The sequence below is a fragment of the Ciconia boyciana genome, chromosome 10 (assembly GCF_034638445.1).
Source record: "Ciconia boyciana chromosome 10, ASM3463844v1, whole genome shotgun sequence".
NCBI classification, from domain to species: domain Eukaryota; kingdom Metazoa; phylum Chordata; class Aves; order Ciconiiformes; family Ciconiidae; genus Ciconia; species Ciconia boyciana.
Genome location: NC_132943.1, coordinates 39,436,566 through 39,462,399, shown reverse-complemented (window position 1 = coordinate 39,462,399; position 25,834 = coordinate 39,436,566). Strand labels below are relative to the sequence as shown.

The following is a 25,834-nucleotide window of genomic DNA, read 5'->3' as shown; positions in this document are numbered from 1 at the left end:
TGCCATGGCGTTTCCAGGTTGAGAAGGCCTGGGCTCCCTCCATACCTACGTGCAATGTGAGGCTAAAACAGTTGCAGTGCATGCAACCTTGGCCTTTGCAACGTGCAGACAGCTTAGGCTTTCCTAAGCTGCACGTCCCACCCTGTGCTTCCAGCCCGAGAGGGGAGCTGTGCTTGGTTATGTCTTTCCAGTTCCTGAACACCTACTGTCCGTAGGGTACACCACCACACAGGGGACCGTAGTTATTGTAAGTTTGAGGCCAGGTAGTCTTCAGCCCCTCATGGACTAAGTTGGGTGAGGCTATGTCACAGAAATGTCCATGTGAAGGACAAAACTTTCAGTAGTTTTCCTGAAGAAAGGCTCTCTCTGACCCCATTACCAGCATCTCTGTAGCTGCCCTTCAGTGTCATTTAGCAATTCAAGGGAAAGAGGGTTCAGCATCCCATGGGTAGTTGTGTGCAGGTCTGCAGCTCCCCAGATGAGGTGCACCAAGCCCTAGTTTTAGTCCAGGTAAGTGTATGTAAATAGGGCTGCATTTTTTCCCTCAGTAGAACTCCATGGAATTTGTGATCAATGAGGCCCCCTGGAGCTCTTTAGAAACGCAGTTTTATGAACAGTAGAGCTGCTGAGAGCTGGTTGCCTATGATTTATGTCTAGTGATTAGGTTATCTGGAATTTAATATGTTCCTAGTGCTAGTTAAAGTATCCTCAATAATGTCTCTCTCTTACGTGGAGTCTCTAGTGCCCGAGAAAGACTGTGATCACAATAGCAGGAAAACTGTTAGAGTCTTTCTTCTCTCCTTGCCTACCTGCTTTCAGGAAACTCATAAGAATGCAAAACTTCTGAGACAAGTGTAGTGCCAAATTGGGCTGAAAACAATCAAAAGCATCAAAAATTACTAGAGAAGGACAGATAGAAAGATAAATATGCACACATCATGATTGCACTAGCCTGATTTCTCAGGAAGCCAAGTTAAAAATACATTAAATGGAAAAAAAAAAAGTAAATGTCAATTCAAATGAAAACAGAGAATGGTCACTTCTGAGCTCTTGCGATAGAAGAGAATTGCAGCCACTGCATCCCATCCCAGCCCAATGGCGTGACGCTTCGCAGATGCAGTATAGATTTTGAGAAGCTATTGGTACCATTCATTCTGTATGTGCTTGGCTAGAAATTTTTAAATGAATTCTAATATTTTTAGAATCTGGGATTGGAGGTGCGCATATGACCTCTGCTGTGTGTGCTGGTGTGGTAAAAATAATTTTCATAGCGGTGCAGTTTGGAGGAGTTGTGCAAGTTTTCTGGAGAGGCAGAGCCAGAATTATATATGGGTGTGTTACGTTCCAGTACTAATCCAGTACTAAATCCAGTACTAATCCAGTACTAAAGTGCACTTATGGGCAAGGAGCCGGTTGATAGGTATCTGTATGTGATCCCAGGAATCCTCATCCATCTCGGTGCCTCTAGAAAAGAAGTTCTTTCTATTACAGTCCATACCACCTGGCAACTGTGCAGCATTTATTGACCTGATTTTTTTATGCCTTCCTCAGTGACAGCTTGATTCTCCTTGCCACACTCCTGAAGAACCCTTACCATAAAGACCTTTTTAAAGGTATTTCTGTTTGGGGGTCATGTTGTGCCTTTGCCTATGTTTTAATCAATGTGTTTTGGTCAAGATACAGAAACATTTTAAGCCCGGTGCCAGTTAGTTTTAATTGAAGAGGAGAAAAAAAAACCATCATGATTGGGTCCTTGGGGAAATGGTGAGTTTCTACAGCTGGACCTTTGAAATATCTAGGCAGTTTAAAAGAGAAAGGGAAGTAACTGTGAATGAAGCAGCCAAGAGATGGAGGAATGGCGGAAAAATTCTAGCCAAGAGACATGTGGAAACTCTGCTCAGAGATTTCTCATATGTTTGGATCTGATCCAAATGAACCAAAATCAACAGGAGACTTTTCTACGCACTGCAGTGATTTTACTGTTAGAAGACCCTTTCTTTTATGAGTCTTCTCATTTCAATACTAGGAAAAAGAAGGTTCATGAGTCTATATGACAATTTGGCAAAAACAGCTGTGGCTATGTGGCAAATTGGCAGTGCTGGAACAATAGTCTGAGCATGGAAATGCTGCTGCAGAACCCCAGGAGGAACGGGGACAACTTCTTAGGCAGGGTCTTAGCGGCTAGTCCCCAGAACTTGGTCACAGGTTAGAGGAAGAAGTTGATTCCTGTTAAAAGGCCTTTGGCTACTCCAGGCAATGCCCCATGCAGATTCCATAGCCAGGGCTAACAGTTTGTCATTATAAGTCATGGAAAAATTCATGGCTGTGCTTTAGAGTGAGAGGCAAAAAGGCATGGGTTCATCGCTGGGGAGAAAGGTCAAATGTCAGTCTTCTCAAAGAAGACTTGGGATTTTAGGGGAGCCCAAGGGTGTTAGGTTTCCTGTGCTTCCCTGGTGAATTACGTTGCCAATAGTTAAAAACCGTTTCAGTCCACTTCGCAGGTTCCAGCTGGGTGCTGTGCGGTGGTAGCAGCACTGACTGAAGGCTTGAACCTGTCTCAGTTGTAACTAATGGGAAAATTCCCTTTAAGTTTAGTGACTCAGGAACTGAGTCTTAAGACACTTGAAATCTTACTATCACTGGAAATATACCTGCCCCGATTCCTCTTTGTTCTACTCAGGTCACCTGTTTCAGCTCAGCAGCTCTCAAAATTTCCAATGTATTCACCCACCCACATGCTCAAATCTTGAGGTGTCAAAGTCATGAGTCTTTTTCTTTCTTTTGGAATAAATCATGGCATCCATGGCTCCAGAGAGAGCTTGACGAAAATGTAGCTGTAGCTGAAGTATTTGCTGTAGCTGGGAAGTGTACGGAGATCAATTAAAACAGCCGTCTCTCACTCTCTGAGAAGTTTCTCAGATTTGGGAACTGAAACCTCCAGCGCTGGGATTCACCTTAAAAGTGAATGGCTTTTGAAAGCTTGAGCCAAACCACACATAGATATTTCTGGGATCTAGGCAAAAAGAAGAATCAGTTTTGTTTTGAGGACATAATGAAGGTTTCTTTTTAGGCATTTACAACTTCAGAAGTAGTTTCTCCTCTTTGTAGGATTGTGGTCCCTTGGTAAAACTGTAGAACCACTTTGCAGGATGAGTGAACTGGTATATAGCACAAAATACTACTGCAGTCAGTGCTCCGTAATTATCTGAGTCCTTATACCTAAAGGGCAGAATTATACTTTATTTTGTGTGAGTAACCTGTAACAAAGTAATGTGAGGGCTTGTCTAAACTTGCCTTGGATCAGTTATCCCCACATCTCCATGGAGTCGGTGTTACTGTCTAGATAGGGCTGAGCTGAGGTACAGAGGAGCCGGGAAGGGGACAGGTCGTGCACTCCAGTGCAGCGGGCAGTGCTCAGCTGTCCCTTACTTTGCCAGTGCAAAGTCACTGGCTGTTTTTTCCATTCACTCAAGGAGCATATGGACCTTTCGTACATTCTTGGATAAATTATCTGTGTTATAAACATCCTCCTCAGCCTCATGAAGTGAAAAGAAAAAAGTGACAGGCCGTATTTAATGATTAATCCCACACACACACACTAAAGGCTATTCAGTCTGCATGCACGTAACTAGCGGGGCACGGTGGCAGTTTGACTCACACTCTGTGGGCTCTCACTGTCAACACAGAGATGCTCTGAACCATTAATAATAATGTGACGTTTTAGCTGAGGGGAAATATGTGTCTCTTGAAACCACATTTCTGTCTTCCACCCACCCCACTCTAGCATTCATCTGGATTTATTGAATAAGGTTAATGGATTATTTAGCAGGTTTCTCCAGCCATTATCAGCTAGCACACTCGGTTTATGTGGCTGGCCTCTCCTGTTCTGTCAGCTGTCATAAGCTTCTCAATTAGAAAAGGGAAAAAAAAAGTATGAAATAGGTAACTATGGTTACCTGTGAAGTGGGTTTTTAAGAAGTGCTCAGAAACCTAGTGGCAACAGAGTTTGCAAGTTCAAAGATTTAATTTATTCAAGAACTCTCTTGAATCAGAGTATCAAAAGCATTTAGAATAAATTCAGAGCATTTTCATTTGTAGAACAATATTGCAGTCCTAAGCAGAAGCCATCATACAGACCGACTGCTTGCTCTGCTCACATGAGAAGAAAATGGCAGCGGGAGAGGGTAAATATGCCCTTGTTCCACTTTTCTCCTGCAGAGCCCGGTGGCCCTTGCAGTGGAATAGCTTGTGAGAGTGGTGGTTTCTAGGAGAAGCAGCGCTTCTATTGTCCTGCTGTATTCCTGTTTACACTGAAATGATGATTTTGAAAGTGGACATACAGAGCCCTGAAGCTGTGTGTGCTTCAGGGGCATCTTTCAAGTAAAGGTGCCTACCTCAGAAATTCAGCCCCAATCATGCTGTCTGCTGAGGGGAAAAAAAAAAAATCATCCACACTTAATTTAATGAGAACACAGGATAATGTTAAAAGCTTTTAATTGGACCAAAAGTGCCCTATGCAACATGTGACTTGAGGTCAAAAACTTCCCCTCTCAAGTGTTTCAGGGGGATCAGTGGAATTATATACATATTTGCCTTTTGCAAAGCAGGGAGCTGCTGTGCGCTCTTCTCGTAGGATTTTAATCTGAACACATGAGATAGTAGCCACCGCAGAGTTCCCTGTATGCTCGCTGGGCACTGCCCAAGAGAAGGGGAGAATAAGAAGTTCAGCTGTCCAAAAACATTGTCTCATCTGAACCAGCCAAGTACACAAAGTACGGGAAGGACCTGTTTTGTCACGGATTTTATTATCATAACATGCAACATCAGGTGAATACTGGAAAACCTTGCATCCAGTGCATGACATGTCAGTTTATCAGTGCACTTCCAGTGGAAAATTATTATCTGCTACTGGGTCAGTACTCATTTCCCAAGGAAGCTGCCTGAAAAAGGTGGGGTTTTAACAAAGGGAAGGTAGGTGGTGTATTGGACCGGGGATTGCTGAGACCTGGGAGCAGTCCCTGCCTCTGTCCCAACACCGATGATCTTGGGCAAGTCATTTCATCTTTCTCCTTCTAAAGCACAGCTTTGTTTATTAAATGATTTCTTTATATATTATATTACTATGTTTATTAACAGAAGAGTGAGGGTTTTTATTAGAATCTCATCTCTTGGAAGCAGGGGAAAGCTCTTGCTGTGGGTGTGTGCTGGTCTTTGCTCAGCAGGGGGGCTGACCTGGGCTGGCCGCTCGAGGTGTATTAATAGCTGCGCTTCTGTTCTGTGCATTGCATGCTAACACCACTGGGCTGGGGAAGGGTAGTGGGGATGGGGGGCCTGACTGACAGAAACCAGCAACAAAAATGCCTTCCTCCAGCCCCTGCCCAGCTGCTTCTAAGCCTAGGCAAATTCAATCTTTTGCAGTAATTAAGCATTCATCAGCTTGCAAGGTGTAGTCTTCAGGTTGTTGGAGAAGAAGTCAGATAACTGAATTTTTCCGTTATTGCTGGATCCCGAGAGTGACCTCCAGGAGTTACAAAGTGCACTTATCCCTCTGTTAGATGTTTGCTGGATCTGATCTTCATGCTGGTGATTTTGCTTTGTCATAAGACCGTTTTCTAGAAAGCCAGCACAGTAACTCTGAAGCCTCTAAATGCTTACCCCACGTCCTCCTGTTTAACCAACTTGAAACAAATAGCGTATAATTTATTAAGGGTGCATAAAGTTGAGAATATTGCAGTGCAGTCAGATGCAGGGCATAGCCGTGAAAGGTCACGGTCCTTACGGTATTGTTTGAAGTGCTGGAGAATTTCTAATGTGTTTGTGCTGTGGCTGCATTCGTTCTGAAACTGAGGGAAGGCTGTGCTTGTATCTGTTAATCTGGAGGTTCCTTATTAATAGGCTGCACACTTCATTGATTTTTAATTAATTTCTGAAGAGACACAGAGGATAAGTGCTGCAGCCCACAGACATCTCTGTACTTATTGCAGTCCACATCTCTATTGATCGCCTGCCTAAGGAGCAGAAGTAATCCATTTTAAATACACTTTCTTGGAGAGAGTGAATGCACTACACAGTATACTCTCCTGGTTGTAATTGTATTGGCAAGAGGTCAGTGGCTGGGCTGGGGGAAAGGTAGCCCGTTGTTTATTATGCTGCTGGCCCTCCTAGCGCAGGCTGCTCTGCAGGCTTCGTTTCAAGAAAGCCAAGTTATCTCCCTTATGGGCAGTTTATAACTACAGAGTGTTAAGAAAGCACTGGTCACAGCTCCGCTGTTAAAGTTGCACTGGGAGCTCCTTTATAGGACAGGTTTGGCCTGCCTGCCTCTTCAGAGGAAGGAGAGGGAGCTAGTCTAACTGTAGCAATTAATCTAAGAGAGGAGAATAGCATTCAAAAAGCCCTTTCAAATCGTTAATCAATGCGCTGATACCTCTCTCTTTGGTTGCCACTTTGAAAAGCATCAAATGCTTTCCAGGAGTCTGTCATCCACTGGGAGCTGAAACCTGAAGTCTCTGAGCACTCCCCAAATCAGAGGATAGGTACATTCTTCCTGCTGGCATGTGTAGCACAGGTTACTAGGATTCGCTTTTGAAACAATAATTCACAGTCTTTGTCATAAGGACTGTGTTCCTGCCAGCCTCTTAGCTGTAGTTACTTGGCAATGAGTGTTTATTGCCCAGCAAGGAGACTTTTGCAGTAATAAGTTTGTTATTTAGGCAGTTAGTTCTTATTTAAAGGCTTCTTTTACAGAAAAAGGTGTTGACAACACATAGCCGTGGTTGCAGCCAAAACAGTGCTAAGTACTTCTGTGCTTCCTGGACAAAGGTGTGTTGTGTTAGCATTAGTGGACACAGCAAATGTTAAATTCTGACGCAGAGAGCCCAGGCCCCGTGGTACATCTGGGGAAGGGCATCCCTGCAGTAGAACAGACATTTGCATCTGAACAGTCTTTTTCTAACACAGGGACCATCAGTAGATTTCTGCCTTGCCTTTTTCTCTTCCTGCGTGGGGCAATGCACCCAAAGGACGGTCTCTTGAAAACACCTGACTGGTTTGTGTGCTCACCTTCAGAAGCTCTTGTGGGAAGCAGATACTGCAGAGCTAGCAGGGAGGCATCAGATGCTAAGTGCTTTATCAAAGTGTTGGGGGTGACCCTTTACCCATGAGTCCCTGACTTTATTAAGTTTTTCCTATTACAGCTCTTGGTCCTGTTCAGTAATTGGAGGGTCAGAAACTCTCTTGGTGTGTCTCGGCTGCAACATATATTTGTGCATCACATCTGTGTTGCTCTAGTGAGGGTATGAGAGGAGCTGCAAAGCTCTATCCAGGTTACTGTGTCCTTACTGGTGATATGCTTATTATAAGGGCAGCTGCAAGCTACAATTTCTCTCACCTCTTTGGGCTGCAGTACTGTAAGCTGAGCTGTGATTTTTTTCAGAGATTATAGGAGAACATCCCTGTCCTTTTGAACACTTTGGGAATAGGGAGAAGGTGCTGCAGGAGACTAATGGAACCTGTGTCCACACAGCCCAGGAGGCTGGGACTCCTGGCCCGAATGAAGTGGTAACACAGCCAATATGAGCCCGTTTGCCTGTTGGAGGCACTAAAGCTGCCAGAGGAGAGCACCTTGATTGAGCCCAGCTGTCTTAAGGAAGCGCTGTGGCAGGAGTTAATTGCCAAACGGAGATTAGATACCGCTCCACAGCTCCCTCCCTCGGGAATGTCATGCATAGGAATGAACTTTTTTTTTCTCCCGTCCTAAACAGCCCATGTAGCAGCTGCACAGATGTGCCTGTAGGTGGGACCAGAACTTGGAGGCACACCCAATATGGGCAGTATTGAAATACCTGTTTTGCATCTCGTTGCTTATGCTACTAAATGTATTTATGTAACATCTTTCATCAGAAGAACATGAAGTGCTTCACAGGCTATGTTCAGCACCACCTAATCTAGTTATCTGCATAACTTGAGGGAGCCAGGGAGACAACGCATACTTTTCACAGTAGTTCAGACAAAGGACATGTTTGATGATGACAGTGGAATAAAATCCCCTTCTGGTGATGCCTGAGGAACTTCAACACCCACCCAAGACAGACAGCATCATTTTAAGGACCCCACAACCTAAGAACCGTGAACCAGTCATTTCAGCAGTGACCCGTTTATCTGTGCTTTAAAGGGGTGAGAAGGCACTCCGGAGATTTTAATTTAGGATTGCATTGGGTCTGGGCTTATCAAAATGTCTGCTCAGTCTGGTCAGTTAAGTCTTGAAATGTCATAGGCTTATGAACTTGCTTCTCCTCTCATTTTTTTCTACTCTTTCTCCCTTTATGAATCACCTGTCATTTTGGAGAAGCCCGCATTTTTCCTGTAATTCTCATCTAAACTTTAGCCTCATAGCCTCTTTTGCTTCCTGCCTTTGTTTTGACTTGTTATGCTTTAGCATCTTTTTGTGTCTTGGGTCATAGCTCAGCAATGCAGTAAATCAGGCTTTAGGACTCCTATTACTGGAACAAATATACTGCAGCAGCCACATGATGCAGAGCAAAGGTCTGGTGTAGACTTTTTTTTCCAGACTTATTCTTTTGATGGGTAACTGGCATGTTTATACTGCCACAGGTAGTGTGTGTCCTCTTGTGATTGGTATGGAGCCAGCTCATCTCAATTTTGTGCTTCAGCTGAGTCAGCCAACGTGTGATCACACTCCCATGTGTGAGCAGACAGCATTTCTACTTCTAGGTGATCCACAAGTGGAGAGCTGTGAGACTAACCTGTGTGCCAAACATCATCGCTAACTCTTTTCACGGCAGAACTAGTTTGACTTACCTGTGCAGGAGTTGTATTTGAACTGGTTATCTTTCCACAGGGGTAATAATGCAGCTGCACTGGGATCCTGCCTCTTAAGTCAAATACAGGTAGTTTTGGGCTTGCTTCTGTGTACTCTTAACTGTTTAGTTCAAAGCCACTTAGCGACTTCACAACAGGACTACGAGAAAAGGGATTTATTAGCAGGCATGAATACACAGCATCCACGCTGCTCATGTCACACCAGCTCGGAGTGCAGGTCTAGCAAAGTTTCAGTTGTCTGGTCCTGGTCAGGTGGACAGGTCCAAAGTGGCTGTAGGAAAGCCCAGCTAGTTATGTCAGCTTTGTATCCTAAGGCTGCATTTAAAGACAGCCAGCTTGAGATAAAAGCACCATTACCCCAGGATATGGCTTGTTACACGTGAATAGCCCATTGCTTCAAACTTAAGTAAACTATAGAGAAGAGAGACCTTGAGAGAGTGAGCTTAGTCAAGGGAACAGGAGATGGGAGGAAATATATTGCTATATTTCTCTAAGCTTTCTTTGTCTCCTTTTATCAGAGGGAGAGTTATTAACTTGCCCCATATAAATCTGAAGTAGTTGAACTCCTAAATATTTGGGATTACACCACAGCCCAGGATGCAGGAATGGACCTCCCTTGCCAGCTTGACTGGAGCTGGATGAACTCCAGACATTTTGGGAAGTCCTTGGCAGCTAACCTGGTGGAGGTGTGCATAGCACAAGGTGTGAGTCCCCAGCTCAGTCTGGCAGCTTTGGACTGAAATTGTTAGCATCGTTCGCTCTCCCTTGGCTGTGAGGATGACCTCCAGTCCCAGCTCCCAAGCAGACCTACATAACAAATCACACCTCTGCAGCTGAGTCAGTGTATTTCAGAGCAGTGTCAGTTTTTTCTTCCCACAGCTATCTCTGGAGTAACAGCTACTTAGATGATTCTGGTTGCTCCTGACAACAAAGGGCACCGCGTTTTCCTTGAAAGCATATTTAGCCCCAGGTAAAATTACACTTTTTCCATGAGGTAAGCGGGGGAAAAGATGATCATTTCAAGCTTTCTGTAGTGATTCCTGTTATTAAGCTAGCCTTCAGTTATTAGGATGAAAAGAGGGCAGTCTCCAAGGCTGGAGATTAATGTCCATGAGATTTGAGTTGGGCTTGAAATTTTCTTCCTTCACATACCTGTTTGATGAATCTGCCATGTGTGCTGGCTTTGGCGGGTAGAAGTTATTATTGAAGAAAGGCAGGCTGCTCTTAATTTCTGGATGGGTTAAGATCAACGTTCCCTCTATTTAGGGAGAAAATAATGTTTATTATAGAAAACAGCAAAAAGCCACACTGAAAAAAAAGTGTTTATAGTACATCTGCTGTCTGCTGGTACTGCTGAAATTCTTGGCACAGATGAAGGTCTTTATCTTCTTTTTTTAATTTGAATGGTCTTGCAGGACAATGTCTTGCATCTTGCAAAGACATATGTATATACTTTAGTTAGTGATTCGACATACTTCAGTTTATCTCTGGTAATCATCCCAAAGGGACTTTGCATTTAATGAAACATACATACCTGCTTAAATTCTGTCCTGAGTAATGAATACCTTTTTTTTGGGAAATGAGGTACAGGCACCTAATGGAAAGAGCTTTCAGACAAGGCTCATGCAATTCAAAGAGCTGGACATTCCCTGAACAGCAGCTGCCACCTTTGAAACAAATCCAGAATCATCCTCAGCGGGGAGGTGGGACTCTGAAAAGTCCAGAAAAGTGCAGGAAGTCAAATAACAGCATCTGAAACAGTCTGTGCTTGCAACTCTTACACTCTGAGCTGTACAAATGGAGGCTGTGCTCAAAAACTGCCCTCAGGAACTGGGAGACAAATGACAGCAGCAGAAAGTAGTGCTGGTAGTAAAGTAAGAAAACAGCAAATTGTGACCATGTCTTAAAGGCAGGAGATCTCAGGGGACAAACCCATAACTTTCCAGAAAAGTTTCATTTTGCTTTTTTAAAAAATCCCTTTTTTCTTTTATTTCCACCACCAGCCCGCCTTTGATGATACTCCTCTGTAGATGTCTGCCGCACTGGAAATCCTGATATTTTATGAACCTAACTTGATACTTTCTACTGCATTTCAGCACTTGGGAAGATCAGAAAGCTGTCCCATCTCATTGTCTTCTCTCCTCCCATGGATTTTTCGACACAAAGTCGCCTTCCCACTGTCCCACTTCAGTTTGTTGCCAGCACAAGTTATCTCATTTTCAGGTCTGTCATTTTTCTCATGAAAAGAGCATGAGCATACCTGACCGTACCTGAAATGACCATACCAAATCTGTCTATCCACAGCCCTGGAGACTTCACAAACACTCTATGATAAAATTGGGAAAGACTTTCTTCTTTCATAGCTCTTAATGACTAACTTTTAGTCTATTCAACACGATAATTTTTGTTCTCTGTTGTTTCTAGCCAGCTCTGAGAGTAAACTGATGGGTAGAGATCAGAATTCACCTCAGCTAGTAAAACTGCTGGGTTTTTTTCCCCCTAGTTATTACACAGAAAATTATGAAGGCTGAAAAGTGACAGGTAGGAAATTCTTACTGGAGTTAAGCTCCTAGTGGCTATTTGCATCTTTCCTGTGCACCTCCCTTCTTTGAACAAAGCTGTCTTGGCTTATTACAAGCCTATTCTTCTACCCCTCAGCATTGCTATTAGTTTCCCTGGTGCTGTTGCAAGCCTTGCATGAAATGTATAAACGTGTGGGCAGGTCAGGTTAGTAATTGTGTAGGCAAGGATAAAAGACCTTTAACACTTACCGAAGTCCTGGCAAGGGCATTTGTGTCTGCTTCTGAAAGGAGAATTTACATTTTCACAGTTGCATAATCACACGGGTAGAAGGGATCTAGGCTACAGGCGGTTCTACTGCTATGTATGTCTAGGTAAAGATCCATATAGCACACGTTTGTCTTCGTACGTGACTCTGGTACTGGGTGAGGATAAGGGGTGCCGTTGTGAAAAATAAAAGGCTATTCCTCGCTCATCCAGAAGTTCCAAAGGGACTTTCTCAACTTATCTGTGTTACAGCTGTTTGTAGGGACTGTTTGACTTCGTAATAGCATTAGGCGCTGATTCAGAGAGTGATTTTATGTTAAGGGATCCTAGCAGTAATTGCATTTCTAATGACATTCTCTGTGAGGAAACCTCTGCCATGACTGTGATGAGGAAGTATCAGTGACGGGTAGGTCATGGCTGATTCTTGTGTTTGTGTGAGATGAATCTGGGCTCAGAGATAATGGGACAACTGATCCCTAATGGCTTGATGTTGAACTTTTTCCTTTCGGTGGTTTCAGCATAAAAGTCCCACCCTGTTGTGGATATCATAATACATATACTAAAGCGTGGGCTTTCTTATTATCTGGACGATTTGTGCTTCAATAATTATATGGGATCTGCATAGCTTTAATTTGGACAAGTCCTGAAGGGCGCTTCATTTCCCCAGCCTCACAGATCGAACCTCAAATGGCACAGCATAGTGTCTTCTGGATCGGGCTTTAAAGTCTCATTTTTACAAACAGATCCCTTTCCATTGTCAGGGTCTAGGCTCACTTGTAGTTCTGTCTTGTAACTCTCATAAAATGTCCTCTTGATATTTGATCGTGGGCTTGTTGGGTGGTGATGGCACCAGCCATGTGATGCAGAGAGTATTTTTTTGTTATCGTACTTCTGTGTCATGTAAAAAGATTAGAGATGCATATAGAGCACTGTTCCTGCCAGGTTCGAAAATGCTTTCAAATGATGATCCTTGGCATAGTATATGTTTAGACAGTATTGTTGCAGTGAATACTGTAGGATTCCCATTTTTCGATTGTTTTAATTCTGCTTGTATAATCTTATGTATTGAAAACATATACATATATATACCTTTTCTCCTATATTTCCACCATCTACCTTTAAAACTCGTTGATAGGATATCAGGAAAATCAAACATGTTTACACTGGGTATTCCTAAGAGGATTTATATTTCTGCAGGTCATGGACCTGCAGAGGATTTTGTAGCTGTCAACCCTCCATGGGTTGTTTCTAGCTTTGCAGATAACACAGGTGGGGAAAAGCCCCGAGAAGCTTGTTTGACAGAGGTGAAGTAAACTGTAAGTACAATGATACACAGACAGCTGTTTCTGCCCTCTTTCTGGATAGAAAAGAAAACCAGGTGTGGTATTGAGTAGGAGCAGTATTCAGGTTGGTGATCAGACATCTTTCTAGTTCATAAGAGAGCATGAGGTTAGGTTGAATAAAATATAATTTTATTAAGACTATTTTAAATAGTAGCACAAGATTGAAATAAATGAAAATGGATGAGTAGAATAAACAGGGAAACATCCTAAAGTGTTAGCCTACATGTTTAAAAAATGCTTGGAAATTAAATATGTAGAGAAGGTAAAATAAGACAAGGAGGCATGGTTAAGGGTTTCATTGTTTAACGCTTTCAATGAAGGATGTTTCTGGACACCTTACCGTCCATTCCTGCCATCATTAGCTAAAGACGGGAGGCTAAAGCCTTGGTACAGGTCATCTGTATGTAATGTATTCTGATACCAACAGAATTCTCTCATCAAATTCTCTGGGTTCTTGTGACCTCATCAGATTCTGCCCACAAAGACCTGTTTGCAGGTTTGGACCTTTCTTTTCTCTCCCTCTTATTCTGATGTATTGAGAATTTTGACCAAATAAGGATATTGGAAGTTATGTCAAATCTATGAAGTTTTAGAAGTATTTCTGTTCATTCTAAAAATTTGAGATATTTCCTAAACTAAGTAGAAAGGAAGTGTAAGCAGCACCTTGAGACTTTTTGTTCAGGGAGGAGCTCTTTTGCAGTGAAAGATGCAAGCAAGACTGAAGAGAGGTGCTTAATCCCGTGGAAGCTGGAGGAAGAGATTGTGGGCTGCAGGAGAGAAGCGTTTGGGGGAAACACAAGGGCGCCTGTCTGTTTGCACATGACTGCAATCCTGGCTTCCAGGGTAGCACTTTGAGGAACTGCAGAGAACCAGTATAATTTTAGATGTGTGAGAAATGACTATGCGGTACATTTAAGGGCACCCTGAAGCCACCCTTCAGATAGATTCGCTATCCGTAAGGCCAGCAAAGCTGGACGTGTGATTGTGGGCCAGGGGCTGCTCTGCAAAGTATGCAGAGCCCTGCACGCCTGCATGCACTGTTCAGCCCAAGACAGCACGGGCATGGTGCTCTCTCACTGGCTTTCTGAAGCACATCCAGACAGGCTGGTTGACACCTACCTGCAGACATCTCATCAGACTGGCTGCAAGACCTCCAGGTGAAAGGGGGGATCATGAGACTGGGAGGTTGCTGTAGTCCACCTGCTTCCCAGAGTACTTGGTATGAGCAATGTTGACACTGCCTTGAAGCGCTTTCAGTTACTGTTCAGTGTTAGAGATGTGAAACGGGATTTATATGAATTCCCAATCTGTCTGAATTTTACGGGGACACTTTTGTGGTTGTTTTTCCTCTATTACACAGTGTCATTGCTATTGACTGTGTTGTCTTTTTCTGGTTGGATTTCTTCAGTTGGTAATTCTTGTGCTAAGTCATGGTGCCTCTGGTTTCATGATGTGTTTGTTGTGTGACTCTTGATTGTGTGACCTATGAGATTTATTTGTCCTTTTCCTACAGGTTTTAATTTTATGTCAAAAAACATTATGCTTTCAAAAACTTACAGTTCTGATGTTCAGCAGCCAAAAGTATTGATTTGCAGTTGGCAGGAGGGTGTGTTTGCTTCATCTAGCAGTGCTTTTAAAAATTAATTCCATTTGCTTTATTCCAAAGAGTCCCTGTGTCCCCTTTCAAACCACCTTTGTGTTGAGTGCAGCAAAGCCTACCATGTTAAAAATGAAATAGTGTTTATGCCAAATGTTCTCCCACATATTTTCAAACCTTTTAGCAGTGTTCGCACTGACATTTTTCACCTAAAAGCCACAGTAGTTCAGAGGTCCACTTGATGCTTTTTGTAAAGTCATCCACTTTCTGTCAAGAAAGGGCTACATTCTGGCCCTGTGACCATGAGTGGTGGCTTACCCATACGCATTGTCCTCCTGGAATGGAGGGACATCAAATCTGGGAATAAAAGGGAATAAAATCTGCCCCATGACACTGAGTAATCTGGTTATTTTAATCACTACCTGTGACTCTCTGAATTATCATCTGTATTATGGGATAATATGATCTCTTCGGTATTCAACAATGACTTTTTAAGAATTACCATATATATTATACAGAGCTAATATATTAAGAGATACCTTAAGGGTAATTATCAAGTGTGTAATTTCATCTGTAGGTTCTTATAATGATGGTTAATGTCATAAATGCCTTTTAATGAAATTATAGGCTTGTATCTCTGCCTGACTATCCTTTGTGTGTCATATAATTAATAAGACCAAGCTTTGGTGTTCATCTCAGTGTCACAAAGCATCATGTAAACTTCCATATTGATGGTAGACGGTTAGTCTCTCATCAGAGTAAGAATAAGGTTAAGGCCAGGCAGCTTGAGTATATATTACCTTATCTTTAAATGCAGCTGGATGGGCTTGTTAACAAAAGTACTTCTAACAGAATATATATGCTCAAAAAAAAAAAAGGCCATTGATCTAGTGTCTTATTATAATACTACAAGCAAAATTTTAAGGGAGTGAAAAAGCAAGTGGGTTGGAGCACTTGGAATAAAGAATTGTTTTCCTTCTAATCCATTGAGGGTAGTGAAAATTTGTGTCCAACTTAAAAGCATTTGGAGATGGATAAGAAGGTTCATCTTGAATTGAAGACACTTGCCTGGAATGTGGGATTGTTTCCCAGTCTGGCCTGATTTCTGTAGGGCTCTGGCTAAGTTGATTATTTTTTATGGTCTTCAGATTTCCTGTCTGAAAAATAAAGGTTGTAATATATCTTTTCTTTGTCTCACATTTCCAGATTTTAAACTTGCTGGAGCAAAGGAGATATCTATATGGGTTGTTATTGTTTTTTGTTTTCCTTTGGCAGTTACCATAGAATCTTATAGAATTGTTCACATTGGAAGGAACCTAAGGTCATCTAATCCCACCTCCTGCTCAAAGCAAGAGCAGTGTTCTTCTGCCCTCTAGGCCATTTTCTTATTGTGAATACTAGTAAGGGAACCAGAAATTTTACATGTCACCAGTGAAAAGTAGTTCTAAAAAATCACGTAAGACTCACTAAGATTATTTTACCGTTCTTTGTCCTTCAGGGAATGATGTACCTGGAAGAGCGGAGACTTGTCCACCGGGACTTGGCAGCCCGTAATGTCTTGGTGAAATCACCAAACCATGTGAAGATCACTGACTTCGGCTTGGCCAGACTTTTGGAAGGGGATGAGAAGGAGTACAATGCTGATGGAGGGAAGGTGAGTGCTGTACATGCCTGGAAGTAAATATATCACTCTGACAAACCTCCTGAAGTTACTCTTTAGGGCAGTGTATCCCTATGGGACTATTATCTATGTAAGAAAGTCTGTCAGCAAACTTAGCAAACTGTGTTGTGACAGCGCACATAAAAGCTGCTCATTTTTTGCTCAGTGAGCTTCTCCAGGTGCTGAAAAACAATTGTCTGAACAGTTTTCACACTCAGAATTAGGTTTTGTTCATATGCTCTATTTTGTGTCTTGTTTTGAAGACTTCTGAAGTGATGGATGTTCTAGGCTATTTCTTCCAAGCCCCTTTCTCTGGTCAGTATGGACCTCAATAACTTGCAGTCCCATTTTCCCAGACAAGTAATTTTCCAGAAAACAAAAAGGCAGGCCACAGAACATGTTTGTATTTGTAGCATACGAGAGTTTACATATGCTCAGCAAAGAGCCACCTCTTCTGTCACATTGGAAGAGTCTGCATGTGCTTTCTTACACCCAAGTCTCCCATACCATGCTGAATGCCCGGCCACTAAAAAGCTAGCTTGAGAATAATTTTAAAACTAGACATTTTCCCGTATTACTTTTCAGCATACCGCACAACATCCATATAGCGCCTCATCTCATTTTTAGTGCCTTCAGATTAATGCATTATAAAATTCAGAAGGCTGTAAGTACATACTGCTGCCGGCTGCTCCCTAAACGTCTTGAAATTCCACATTTCAACCTGTCACAAAATCCCAAGGGATTCTGCCTGTCCTGTCATTCCTTTTCCTGAATGTTCAGTTTGCTTTCTGTCTACTTGCTATCTGTGTTTTTCTGTGCTCATTCATGCCCTTGTCTGGGACAAACAGCTGTTGCCAGCGTGTGCTTTTCTCCTGGACGGGCTGCTGCTTTATTTGTGTGGCTGCTGCCCTTGGCAGCTATTGCATGGATTACATCGGCATTTCAGTCAATGAGGTGAAGAGCTTGAAAGGAGTCACTGGTGCTTTCCCATTTCCCCAGTAAAGAGACCTCCTGGCAGGGAAGGTGGAGTTCTGGCAGTCTTCCCTGATTCCTTCAGTTCTCTAATCCCCTCTTCAGTAACCCCTCTGCCTCTTCCTCCATCAGCCAGTGAATGACAGAAAATGAGCTGCTCCTTGCAAACCAGCTGTTCCCTGGCAGCTGTTTGATGGTGTCTTGGACTTGTGATGCCAGTCACACTGCTGGGAGTTCTGGAGCAGGATTTACACGTCAGATGTGTCACTGCCCAGTTCCAGAGAAGCGTCCTGTGAAACCCAGAAGACATTTGCAGCTTAAAGTTCTATTGAGAGGATGCTAAGGCAGATTCAGACGGGATAAATGGAAAAACTTTTTCACCATGAGGAAAATCAAGCGGTTGATCAGGTTGCCCAGGGAGGTGGTGTACTTTCCATCCTTGGAGATTTTCAAGCCCAGACTGGATAAAGCCCTGAGTAACTTGGTCTGGTCTCATAGCTGAACCTGCTTTGAGCCTGAGGTTGGATTAGAGACCTCCTGAGGTCCCTTCCAACCTGAGTTATCTCATGATGAGCAATGCAACTTTGCTACTTCAGCAGTTGTTCAAGTTTGGAACGACCCAGTCGTATTCAATGGAAATTAAAGCGATATACTTCTGCGGAGTTTAGTGGAGGAGGATGAACTGTCTTTGCAAGTGCTAAGCCAGCCTTTATTAAAGAGTGCTATTTTTGCCATAACTGTATAGGTTATGTTCATTAGTCAACTTCATGGAAGGTATTTTCATAAGGGTTTCAATGAAGACACATCCTCTGCTTTTACACCCACCATCTGTTCAGATTTTGCGTGCAGTTACGTACATCTCTGGTTTATTCCAGTACGTCTTCCATAGTTCCAAATTAGAGGCGACCCATACAAGTCCATGCCAGGTAAAAATCTGTTTTAATGTCTGTCCATTAGAAATTAATGGACTGCAAGACTGTGCCTCACAGGCCCAGCTCAGGAATAGGAAACACCGTGAATCTCATTTTAACACAAACTCAAGAGGGTGAACCCTTATGCCAAACGTAGGTTTGTGTTTGCCTCCACAGCCGTCTCTGTCAGAAGAGATGAGCTCTCCCCAAGGGTGATTCAGAGCCAAGGGCTAACTTGGGACTTTTGACTTGCTTTCAGGAGCAACTTTTCTCACTGCAGTAATGGTACAAACAACCGGGAAGGCTAAGTTCCTGACAAGTATTAGGAGTTAGAAATTAAGCACTGTAAATTCTCCCCATTGCCTGTTTACTCTGACGATGATTATGTGGACTGTGAAGTATTATGGACACTGCATTATTAACTAGCCTCATTAGAGAGCAATCGAGATAGCAGTGTCTGGTTTTGCAAACTGTTGAGGCAAAAGAGCTTCTGTATTCCACCTCCTCTGCGCTTCAGATTTTAGGGGGATTGGATGTACTTTTTGCATTGCTCCTGTCTTTACACAGCTGTGATGAAAAAGTGAGTTGTTCCACTACATCTGAATCAGTAAAATTTGGGTGGTATGAGAAGTTCTGCCGATAGCTGGCTCATATTTCTCACTTCCATGTGTTTTATGAGGCAAAGCCCCATTCTAGAGCGCAGGAACAACCATTTCCTCTGATGGCTAGTGCTGCTTTTTTTTAAGCTTGCAGTTGAAAAAGGAAACAGGGAGGAAGCTGATGTCTACATGCAGGATTTATCTGTATTGTTTTAATATTATATTTCTAAGGTTACATTTCTCTTGTCTTTTCCTAGATGCCAATTAAGTGGATGGCTCTGGAGTGCATACACTACAGGAAATTTACCCATCAGAGTGATGTTTGGAGCTATGGTAAATCTTCATGTGATTAGTTTAAAAATTTCTCTCTTGTAAAGCATTAAACCAAGTTGTGTTACTATGTTAAAGATACCCTCTTTTCCTAGAGGAGTTAATTCCAGTGGGTTTTGCTCTTCCTTTTTTTTTCTTCCCCCCCCCCCAATGTGTAACTCTAAACAGCAATTGTTATTTGTCTCCTGCGTTACTTCCCTGCTCGCTAAAATACATTATCATGATGTCCCTGCTGGGATGACTGCCGTAAGGTCTGGGCTGGTAGCAGTTTGGCTGATTATTATGACAGAAGAAGGCCTCTTTCAGCTCAGCCACAGATTCATAAAAATACAGCTGCAGGTCATAATTTTCAGCAGTCCTTTGAAAATCTTAACTCTAAAAGCCATGAATGTCAAAAAACATTTTCAGGCTTATGGGACTTTCTGTACCTACAGTCAGATAAAAGGGAATTTGTCATAATACAGAGCAAATACAGCAAGAGAAAGAAGAGAAAGAGACGAGCTCTCCAAGCTAACTAAAACAAGCATCCATTTAATTTCACAGATAACTTGGGAATTAGTTAGACAGGTCAGATCATGTGGACTCCGCGCACACCAAAAAAAAAGTCAAATTTGAGAAATGAGATGTTCATTTACTGTTGTTAATTCTGTTATCCAGACGAGCCATTGTGCCACATCTGCTGAGCTGTCGGCCTGTTTGTCTAGTATAGCTATTACTAATAAAATCATGTATACCTTTGTAAGTGGAATTTTTCAGCAGTATCTAGGGCTATGGACTCCTATTTGCATTTCCTGTTGCCATATAATTTTGAAACAAAAAGGTGTACAATTCTGTTCATTACTCACTTTTACCTGTGGGTAGCAGCAAAAGACACCGTTTGCTGTGACTGGGTAGCTGCCCTCTTCTATTCAGCTGAGAAAAACATACGAAAGTTAAATCAATCATGTAAAGCTGCTCTTTCTCCTCAAATTCTCTATCACTTAAGAAAAAATATGCTTCCATCTATGAAATATAATTTTAAATGCAGGAAGCCCCGAATATCTGTAATCAGAAAGGACAAGACCAAAAACAATTGGCAAGTTGTAGTTATTGAACATCAGCAAAGAGGTGAATGAGGGTGAAATAAATAAGTTGTTTATACATATGGTAATTTTGCCCATCACCTTTCACATTAGCATGACAGCTGGCAAAGTATGGTTACTGATCTGGAGGCATGTTTAAAATGACCTTTGCAATAAAAATAAAATTTAAACTGGTGTGAGAGCAGCACTTTCAGTATTTAAGGTTTTGTTGGGGGATGAATTCTGTTACTTATGATATATGATCTTTATTTCCAGCTCCGATGCCAAAACAAATCCTGTGGCGATTCAAAAAGAGAATCTTGGTTTTGAAGCACAGCACTATCATAACTCAAATCCATAAGGTGATTTAAGGAAAAAAATAATACCAGTGGCCGTGAATGACTTACAAAAGACAATGACATAATGTTACTCAGTGCTGTACCTTTGTGGGAAATTGATGCTCTAAGTTAGGGAACATCTGCGTTTTTTCCCCCTTAAAATAATAGAGTACATCAGACATTCATTTTCCCTTTTGATATGATAAAAGAGTGCGATGCATTCTTTTGTTATTGCATCCATTAACTTTACCACCATTTATTTGTCTTAGACCTTTCTCTTGCTTCAGATCTATCATGCTGCTTCTTACACCAATAAAAACGAGGGGAGTTGCTTTAGAAGATTAACACAAAGTGCTGTTTCACCATTTTCTGGAGCTTTTTAAATGGCAGACCAAACTTCAGTGTTTTTATAGGCACTGGTAATGAAGAAGAGATTGCAGTCTGGAGCTGGGCCAGAATACTGCGCTGTAAGAAATCGTGAAGGAATCTGAGTAGTATGACCTCAAATATTAACACTCTTTTTTTCTGTCTAGGAGTCACTATCTGGGAGCTTATGACCTTTGGTGGGAAGCCGTACGATGGAATCCCAACTAGAGAGATCCCCGACCTCTTGGAGAAGGGAGAGCGGTTGCCCCAACCTCCAATCTGCACTATCGATGTTTATATGGTGATGGTGAAGTGTAAGTAATTGTTGCTTTTAATATCCCTACGCTCAGTGCAGGAGGGACACTGTTTCAGAACATTTGCATCTATAGTCTCTGACAGTGCTGGGTAATAGGGCAGGCTGCTTCAAAACAAAAGCTTCCCAAGATACTGTAAATTCCATTTAAATACTGTATGCACGTTTTTTGCAATTGCAAAAGATACAAATTTAGCCATGAAGGGTTGAGTTAGCTCAGCTTCTTATTACTGTCAGATGGTATCTCATAGTCTTGCTGTGAAGTCAAAATTGTATGATTGTTATTGTAAACCCTTGTCATTTCCATGACAATTGATTTTGATGTAAAAAAGATAGTATTAAACATAATTATGGTACATGGATACCCAGCCATTGAAGGTTGTGAGGAGAAATGCTGGTTCCAAATATCAAGGAAAGAAAGCATGAATGTTTTATTGTTAGTAACAAGAATTATGATTGCAATAGTACTAATGAAAAGTAAAATTAAATTAATACAAGAAATGCTACAGAGAGGATATTTTTTTATCATTCTTAGTCCAGTACAATAATTTATGAATATTTTTACTTCAGCAAAACAGGAAAACAGTCTGCACAAGGTTTCCTCTTACCCTTTTATCTCCAAGATACCCACACTAGTGACAGTATCCTCCAAGGCTATGCTTCTAACTTAAAAAGAATTAGGAACATCTCTCTGGTGTTTCTGACTTAATTTAGGTGAGATTAACGTACAGACATCTCATCCATCTTATATAGTCCTTTCCCTTTTGCTTTGCACACAAAAACACTGCAAGAAAGAAAATAAAACTAGAAGAGGTAAATAACGTATCTTCTGAAAACAGTTGTACTGTGCATGCAGGTGTGGAAATTGTCTGAATAGTGCAAGGGGTTCATGTTGGTTGAGTGCAAAAATGTTCCATCTGATAGGATTTCTAATGAGTATGAGGCAAGTCTCAGTGGACAAAAGGAAGTCCTAGTAGGTGGGGTATTCTGGAAGAGGGAAAGTTACAGCTAGACGTACAGACTTAGTCCTGTAATGTTTGCATGAAACTCTTTATAAGCCATAGCAGCCTTGTTTTTCCTGCATTGGTCACTTCTTCAGTTAAACAGTACGAAGGAGATAAGGCCTGCTTCGGTCAGCCTCCCTGGCAAATGAAAACATGTTCTTGGGAAGCTGCTGATAGAATCTTCCATTAGAAAAAGCTGACACTGAGATAAACTAGTTGTTGGTGGTGACTGCCTGTACTACTTGCTTGTTTTGCAGAAAGCATTAGCAGGGATTGAGAATTGTTGTTTCTAATGAATGTTTCTTGGAGAGTGAAGGATAAAAGAATCCCCCTTACTCAAGTAAAATAGCATCTAATGCCTTGTGTGAGGTCTATGTTAATGATGCTGACACGTGAATGCAGAATTACCTGAAAGGCGGATGCGAGGTCAGTCATCCTGTAGATCTGTTGAACAGTTCTTTTTAATCGAAGTCACTGTGGAACAGCAGGTCAGTTAAAGTAAAATAGTATTTAGTAGTAACTTTGTAATAAACTCACTAGACTCAGATGAGATCAGATTCATTATGTTAGAGGTTGCACACATCCATAATAAAAGACAGTCAGAGCTGACGTCTAAATGGCAAGATAGACACAGAAAATTGCAAGGCATTGTTGCTGTCTCTGTTTTGGGGGTGGGGAACAGGAGCTCAGAGCAAATTAAGAAGAAGTCCATGCAGTGTGGAGCAATCTAGTCTTCTCCGGCCAAGACCACATGTTTTCCATTTTAGATGCATCGTAGAGTTCTAGCTTTCCATTCTTCTGGGATCTTTACTGCAACTTTTTTTTTAGGCCAGAGCTGTCAAGGACATCAAGGACTTCAAACTTGTGCATTTTTAAAAACTGAGTGATTTCTTCCCTTGACAGTTAACTGTTTTCTTTCTCATCTTTCATCTGTCCCCAGGCTGGATGATTGATGCTGACAGTCGGCCAAAATTCAAGGAGCTGGCTGCTGAGTTCTCTAGAATGGCTCGAGACCCTCAGAGATACCTAGTAATTCAGGTAAGCAACTCTGCAACACCGGGGGGGGGGAGAATTCTGTCTGCCAAACCTGACTGTTAAGGGGGCTGCCTTTGAATCTCTTTAAGTTCAAGGTGCTCTTGAACTTAAAGCAAACAGTGACCACAGTACTAGACAAGAATGAAGTAGAATGGCCAGTGTCAGTATCTCAGTAATAATAAAATAATCTGAAATTCACTTCCTAAGCTTGTATTTATGAGCACATATACAAGATCTGGCTTTGCAAGCTGCTCAGTACTTTGCATTCTCTCACAAAACTGGGGACAAGATTTGTCCGTCAGTGGACAGCGGACCTACTTTAGACCAAGGACTTGCTTGGTTCTACAGTTGCTTAGGCTGAATCTCAGGGGATTATCCTGAAGAGACTCTTCCCTGCACTGCTGAGATCATAAGAAGGTTTCTTTTCATAGCCTAAACATAAAGGTTTCTCAGAAGACAGGGAGTTGCGTCACGTTGGTACCTCTCATGCTAAAGAGGAGCTTCCCTCTGTGTCCTCCTTAGGTTGTGTAGGCACTGTAGTGCTTCACAGTCCCTGTGGTAGACCCACACCAGCATGATTCATCACATGAAATTACACTGTGGCAGCAGGGCAATACCAATATAGCCATATCGGTTGACTGCATCTAGCTGGAGCTGTGTATGCCCTGAGTACAGGTGTACGTGGAAATTTTTGTCCTTTCACTCCTACATTCTGCAGAAGCCTAGAGTTGCGTATGTGTTTATTACAACTCAGACTCAACCCACAGAAAATGAATCCGAGTATTTGGTAAGGTCCTTAGATGGTCCCAGTGTGTGAGCAGTTCAAATGAAAATGAAAATTTGAAAGAAGTAAGGTGATGTTGAAACCCCAGAGACCAAAGCATGGGATTAGTTTGATCCAGGTAATGATACTCTCATGCTATATCTCATGCTAGATCTGCTCCACATCATGGAGTACAGAGCAGAGATACATCCCGCTGGTCCTTAGCTTCACACTGACGTAAGAATTCCTAGCTGAAGAGCCTCCAGAAGTACAGTCACTGCCACTTCATGTTTCCTGATTGCTTTTGGGTCTAGTGCTAGTCTCTCTAGTCTAGCGCTCACCGTATGGTGTTTCATTTCACTGTGTAGACATGCTAGCCTACTCATGGTGTATTATTGCACAGTGTGAATGTACGCTACTCTCCTTCAGCTTGAGGAGAAGCAAAATGTATTTGAAAAGTAAAATACTAGTCAAGAGGATTTGTGGTGCTGAATGTGGAATTTCTCTTGCAGTATTCCCCACTGTGTTAAATTGTAAGTTCAGCTGATACAAGTGATTCTGGAAAAATCAGTCTGATTAAATTACTTAATTAGATAGGACATGTTTCCCTATTCCAACTACCTCTTCCCTTCCTTTCTCTCCCCTGCCCTTCCCTCCCGTGTTGTATAGTCTAGTGCGTATTTCATCCTGTGAGGCTTCTTCTCTAGTGATCCTTGCCGACAATACTGGCCATGTGCTTCTTGAGGAGAAACCAGGGTAACTCCATTGCACTGGTATCTCTGCCGTTATGACTCTCCGTTCCCCCCAGATGCAATCAAGGATGACAAGCTTACTGCTGAGCTTTTAAACCGGTCTGTACGCACCCTGTAGCACAGCCATCATTCCTCGCTGGATTCCACACGTGGCATAATAATTCTTGCAGAGTGGGAGGTCATTCTTTAGCCATGCAGTTAAGTTTAGCATCGTTTCTATGGGCTGTTAGGTGTTTGGGGCACGGGCTGCCTGTTGTGATGTTTTGTGCCACCGGGCAAAGTGCAGCCCTGATTTGCCTCTCCAGCTTGTAGATGCTATTTCAATAAAAGTATGTATCATTGTTGTTGCTGTTGTTCCCTGGTTTGATCTTTATTGCTTTCAGCTCTGTTACATTCTGCAGAACTTTCCATATGGATGAGAGGGAAATTTAGCCTCTAAGTCCCTAAAAATACTAAATGAAAAATGAAAAGAAAGCAAACACCCAGACACAGCAGTTTCCGTGTTATTTTTCCCCCTCATGTGAGCCTAAATAGCTGAGATATTTCACAAAATACATCAGGCCTTGACAGAACTTGGGTTAGAAAGTGAGCTTGTATGGGAAAAAGAGAGAGGAAAGAACAAAAGCTCGGACACGAGAAACCCCAAAAATTACTTTGCTTGATTTATGCGGTTATTCCCTTTCTGTCATCATATTCCCAGTAAAAAAAAATCAAAACAAATGATGTGGATGTGGTGCTTTAGAACAAACAAAGCAGCACTTGTGGTCCCTACAGCCTGGCTGCCAGGGCACGAATTTCGCTGTTTGGGAAATTAATCCAATCTTTTGACCATTTTCCTGTCTCAATACAACCTATTTAGGGAGATGATCGTATGAAGCTCCCAAGCCCAAATGACAGCAAGTTCTTCCAAAACCTTCTCGATGAGGAAGACCTGGAAGATATGATGGATGCTGAAGAGTATCTTGTTCCTCAAGCCTTCAACATCCCTCCTCCCATCTACACCTCCAGGACAAGAATTGATTCCAACAGGGTAAGAGCAAGCTCTGACAGAAAATACTGGTGATTATAAAAGCACAGGTGGAGATTTAAGTACACTAATCAAACACAGGCCGGAGTTGCCTTGGAAATTACAAGCTCCCATTGTAAGGAGGGTGACTGTAAAAAT

At 42.2% G+C, this 25,834-nt stretch overlaps 1 protein-coding gene across 1 annotated transcript in view; it reads left to right on the top strand.

The window, feature by feature from the left end:
- Positions 1-25,834, top strand: part of ERBB4 (erb-b2 receptor tyrosine kinase 4) — a 400,745-nt gene that overhangs the window by 353,263 nt on the left and 21,648 nt on the right. Inside the window, exons 22-26 of the mRNA XM_072874979.1 lie at positions 16,064-16,219; positions 18,965-19,040; positions 20,970-21,116; positions 23,060-23,157; positions 25,529-25,699. Of these exons, the coding sequence (XP_072731080.1) occupies positions 16,064-16,219; positions 18,965-19,040; positions 20,970-21,116; positions 23,060-23,157; positions 25,529-25,699 (648 nt within the window). The remainder of the gene's footprint in view (positions 1-16,063; positions 16,220-18,964; positions 19,041-20,969; positions 21,117-23,059; positions 23,158-25,528; positions 25,700-25,834) is intronic.